General features: G+C 35.2%; 1 protein-coding gene across 3 annotated transcripts in view; it reads left to right on the top strand.

The window, feature by feature from the left end:
* Positions 1-5,636, top strand: part of LOC107737552 (tyrosine-protein phosphatase non-receptor type 11-like) — a 32,772-nt gene that overhangs the window by 5,574 nt on the left and 21,562 nt on the right. Inside the window, exon 1 of one of the 3 annotated variants that reach the window (XM_016549064.1) lies at positions 4,389-4,460. The exons of the other annotated variants lie outside the window; for them this stretch is intronic. Within the exon in view, the coding sequence (XP_016404550.1) occupies positions 4,453-4,460 (8 nt within the window). The 5' untranslated portion in view covers positions 4,389-4,452. Of the gene's footprint in view, positions 1-4,388; positions 4,461-5,636 lie in introns of those variants that run through there. 3 annotated transcript variants of the gene reach the window in all.

Below are 5,636 nucleotides of genomic sequence, written 5' to 3'. Positions count from 1 at the left end.
TTTTAACATTTATTAGACTTTAAAAAATAACTTCTAATTTAAGTGAACTTAAAACAATCTTCATATAAACCCATTATAATAAATGTCATATTTACATGTGCCCTTCAGCAGAAATATACAGAAATTGAGATTGAAGTTATCAAACACTAAATTCTAAATTAAATATACGAATCCTTAAAGCTATAAAAGTTATTTTTTCATCTTTTTTGTCTTTGTCCTTTGATTAATAGACATCACACTTGTTTAACTGTATTATTTCTTTGATATTTATTTTAGTGTTTTGCAGGCTGCGTATTCACTGACTGAAGTGCTAAAATAAACATGAGCTGACGAGTTAAATCGGGTGTGTTAGATGAGTGAGACAGTGCTGGGCTGCTCCATGACAGTTTTGAAAACCATTTCCGAGACATGTTCTTAAATGTGACTCATATAAAATATATTACATGCATGCACATTTTTAAGGCAGCTTTAATCGCCTTTTTGGTAACTTCATGACTTAACTGACCGCGACATTGCATGCACGTAGTTTATTTCTCGCTTTGATATGAAAGAATACAGGCTGCGCATATCCTATATGAAAAGCATTTTAGGGGGCCCTTGGCTTTTGGGGGCCCAAGGCGGTCGCCTACCTTTGCCTAATGGGTAAGTCCGCCCCTGACAGCGCGCCCCAGTGCCTTTGTGCGTGCAATTGAAGAGCACGCGCTGCGAGCACAGTACCGTTTCCGCACTCGTTTAACTCGCGCCTGGCACCGAAGTGAAGAGGAGCGCTTCTGAAACGTCTCCCGTTCTCAGTCGTTCTGCGACTGAATAAATGCACTTCTTGTCAAGAGAAAAAGTGACAGAAGCAGCAGTTGTGAGTGGGGTGGCCAACCCTAGCCCCGCCCCCGTGTTAATTGCGTTAAATATTTTTAACGCGTTAAACTGAAAAAATGGATCGCCTAATTTTGACACCACTTATAATAGTATATATAAAGTATATATATATATATATATATATATATGTATATATAAATAAATATATACAGTATATACAGATTCGCTGCCGTAATGTCCCATAACTGACTGGGCGCAACCATATACCTATATCTGACACTATGTATATCTCTACACACAATATTTTCTCTTATGCTTATTTATTTGATCAAAAGTACAGTAAAAACAGTAATATTGTGAAGTATTATTACTATTTAAAACAACTGTTTCCTATGTTAAAATATTTTCAAATGAAATTTATTCATGTGATGACAAAGCTACAGTTTCATCAACTGTTATTACAGCATTCAGCGTCACATGATCCTTCAGAAACCATTCTCAAATTCAATTATCAATTATTATCAGTTGTAGGAATTTTAAGGGGAAAAAACAACGTAGCAAGGATGCATTAACTTGAACAAAAGTGACAGTAAAGATATTTATAATATTTTAAATAAAATAAAAACAAAATCTTTTTTTTATTATTTAAAAAAAACAAATCCTGAAAAAATTACCAGAATTATATAAAATCATTAAATAAAATTAAGCTAATGAACAGATGAAGTAAAATGAGACAAACTACAAGACCGTGTGTGTTTAAACTGATGTACAATGTCACCGCTAGACTGACATGTGGCAGCATAATCAGCTTTTCTAAAAATACCAGTAACGGTACCAAAATCCAGCCACAGGGACCCGTCTGCCCCCAATATAGACGCGAGAGGGTCTTTGAAGATGAGTTGGGGGTACTATGTATATCGCTTTTTGTCACCGAGCCTGCTTCTTTAAATAGCCAACTGTGTTGAACTTGAAACATTATGTAAGAGAGAAGAGGCAGCTCACTGTGTGCACGTGGGCCTGTGTGTTTCCCCTGTCAGAACACTGCTGCAGCACTTTCCGCCTGATATCGATCACTCTCTCTCTCTCTCTCTCTCTCTCTCTCTCTCTCTCTCTCTCTCTCTGTGGCCCTCACTGTACAACCCATTTGTGCCCCCGAGTTATCATAAGCAAGAGAGTCTCTGGTGTCACTCAACAGTATGTGCCAATATGGATGTGACAACAGAGGATTGTGTGGCCATTCCTGTTTTAGATATTTTGAATATTATTTGCATGGTGGTTTTATTATTACTAAAATTGTTGTATTATTTTTAAAATACATTCAATGTCTATTGTGTTCGTTCATCTTGTTGGAATTATTATATATATATTTTTTGCCAGTTCATAGCTATTTATATCAGGCTGCAAGCTGGACAATGGCTGTTAATTATTAAACCAGGGGAGAAAGTCATGCATTTATTTTATCGAAGAGGAAGCTAAAAGAACAGAAGCGCTCTTCCTTTGCATTCATTAATCTGACCATTATAACACTAATGGCCTCAGATTACATTTATTGTGTCCTTATGAGATTTTATAAGGTTTAAAGGGAAGTTACAGGGCAATATTACTTCCATGATGAAGCATTAAAGAGAATTGATAAGACTTAAAGCTGAAGTGTAACATTTTTTGACCTTAAAATACTTTGTGCCCCAGTTTAAGATGTGGAGATGGCCAGAAGTGAGGCATTTGTAGGTTAATTCCTTGAAAGTCTAAACTGGTGGTTTTTTTTGAGCATCCTGGCATAGCAACATTGGCTCAAACAGTGATGTATATTTGGAGAGCCTGAACTGTCTGTTTGTCCAACCAATGGCAGATGGCAGGGAAACCTGTCAATATTATTTTTTGCAATTATGAAATGACACACTTCAGCTTTAACTAAAGTTTAGGGTTTAAACTCTTAATATTTTGGACTCATGATATTGTGTCCAGCTCCGTTCTGGGGAAATCCGGGTGTTTTCCTGGCGATCAGGTTTGTCCTAATTCTCTCTGTCCCATAGTGACTCATGCCAAAGTTTGTCTGTAATTAGAAAAAAGCTTCGTAAGCCTGAGCAGTACATATTATTCACATATATGCTCTGTCTCTTTTCAAATCAATTACTTCATTACTTGGCAAGCATTTTTCACTTATGCAACCTACAGTAGCAGAGCATGCTGTTTGCATAAGCTGGCAAGTGCACACTAAAAGTGCTTGAGCGCAGGCACAAACCATCCTTTAAACTTCCACATGTTTAAAAAATAAGTTACTGTTGTTTTATAGTAGCATTATTTCATGATAAAAAGAAAAAAATATTATATTTGTTTTGTTTACCAGTAAAAATATTGAACCATACTTAAAACATGATAACTTTACTTGAGAATCAGAATTGTGAAAGATGCTTGAATTAAGTTTATTTTTATTAGTCAGTTGCTAAATGTTTTTAAGCATAATTCTTGTTAAATTGTGTAATATGTATGCATAAAACAAGAAAAAAAAGTTGTGACAATAGGTGGGATAATAGTTCAGACAATAGGTGAAATTAATTTCATACCATTTAGAAGTTTTTGTTGTAAGATTTTTTAGTTTTTTCTAAGAAACTGATGCTTTTAATAGAAAAGGACACATTAAATTGGTAAAAAACGCCAATATAGATATTTATAATGTTACAAAATCTTTCTATTTAAAATAAATGCTGTTCTTTAAGCTTTTTTTCATCAAAGAATCTTCCACACTTTCCACGCTTCATTAAGCAGCACAACCATGTTCAGCTAATAATAATAATAATAATATTAATAAATGTTTCTCAGTGATTTCTAAAGACTGGAGTAATTGCTGCTGAAATTTCAGCTTTGGCAACAGAGGGGGGAAAAAATTATATATATATATATATATATATATTAAAATACTGTAATTTGTAATATATATATATATATATATATATTTGAAAAGTATTTACTGTATTTTTGATCAAATAAATACAACCTTGGTGAGCATTAGAATCTTCTTTCAAAAGCGTAAAAGCTTTTACTGATCCCAAACTTTTAAAAGTGTATTCTAATGCAAGAGTATGCTTGTAACTTGTTTTTAAGCATAGTATTTTTACTAAGACCAAAATTCCTGTTATCTGATGCCATAAAACAATACAAATATGAAAATATCTATAGTTTGTCAGTATGCTTTAGTATCTAAGCTGCTTTGAATATAATCTTGTACTGTACAATTTCATTATATTTTTTAATTTTCTTTTGCTGCCTTCATTGGTGAGTGCAGTGCTGTTTTTTCCAAAAGCTGCCACTTTCCATTTAAACCTAATGGTAGCACAGACAAGGGGTGTAAGAGTGTGTCAGGCAGCATGGCAACACTGCGTCATGTTCAGAAAGAGAGAGAGAGAGAGGAAGGGGGGCAGGAGGGATGGACAGTTGCTCAAAAGCTGATTGTACTGGCTGGCTTTCCTATCAGGGCAGCTCACACGCATCCAAATCCCAGATTAAACACCCCCACCTCTCTTTCCAACCAGCAGCACTTCTACAAGTCCCTGCCCCCTCTCTTCCTCCTTGTGTGACTGTACTGAGCGTGGATTACCAAACTCTGAAGCAAATCAGGGGCTCTGACAGGCTCCGAACAGAATGGTGAGGTAGGAACATGAGGCATTAGTTGCTGTTATCATTTTGTATCCGAACTATGCCGTTTTCCCGGCCGAAATCACATGCAATAGCGCTGCGCATTTCTTTCGGTGCCGCTGCTTGTGCAGAAGTGTGTGCGCACTTTGCAGGATGGTTTGTGGTTTGTTGTGGCTGTGTGTGTTGTGCTGGAGGAAAGCTCCTGGAGAGCTGCTGGGAGCTCAGTGAGGCTTAGAAGTGACCTGGAGCTTTTTGTTCCTGGGTGCAGATCCTTGCCTGAATGTCTGCATCTGTACAGACCTGTTCCAGTAAAGGACCAGACGGTCTCCATCACAAGAGAAACACATCCAGTTGCTGTTTTTTTGCTACGTACAATCTTTATTTTTTATTATCGTGAAACTGGGAAGTTATTGTTATCTGTTCTTATAGTTTCAGAGAACATTTTTTGTCAAGAGCTGAGAACAGTTTTGGGAACTGAAAAGAAAGGTTAAGGGGTCAGACTAAGCCCACTATCATTGTTTTATGAAAATACATAACAGCTTAGCTGGGCATATATATATATATATATACATATATATATTTATTTATTTATTTATTTTTTGTGGGTTGCATATTTTTCCATATCCTAATGAATTATTTGAAGTCTCAGTTAAATATTCTAAAACAGAATATTCTGGTCTTTTGCTTTAATGTTGCAGAAATGATGTAGAGCCCATGTATTATCAGCTGATGTATGATGACATGTTTATCTATACAGCACAGACCTCATTTAATGCTATATCTTTCTTTCAGTTCTTCATGACATACAGGGCATTTTATAGATATATTAAAATATCTCTTTTTCTGTATGCCCTGTACACTGTAAAAAAATTCTGCTGAATTGATCAGAAATTCCCTCAAAAAATAAACTCATACAGGGTGGCAATACATGTCATAAGGTATCCCTAGTGAAAAATAAATATACTAAAATGTATTTGAAATACATTTATTTAATGCTAAGTATACTACAAATACATTAACATATTTATGTGTTTAATAAAAAATACCCTGCAACTGTACTTTTGGCATACTAAACTGGTATACTTAAAGTCTGCTAAATTGGAACAACTAATTTTGTGCTTAATGCACTTTAGTTGTGCGGAAGTAGTGCTGAGGTCCAACTAAAGATATACTGAAGTATATTTGATTGT

The sequence above is a fragment of the Sinocyclocheilus rhinocerous genome, unplaced genomic scaffold, assembly GCF_001515625.1.
Source record: "Sinocyclocheilus rhinocerous isolate Xijiao unplaced genomic scaffold, SAMN03320098_v1.1 scaffold72, whole genome shotgun sequence".
NCBI lineage: Eukaryota > Metazoa > Chordata > Actinopteri > Cypriniformes > Cyprinidae > Sinocyclocheilus > Sinocyclocheilus rhinocerous.
Note: the sequence above shows the minus strand (reverse complement) of the source record. Positions and strands in the feature narration are given on the sequence as shown.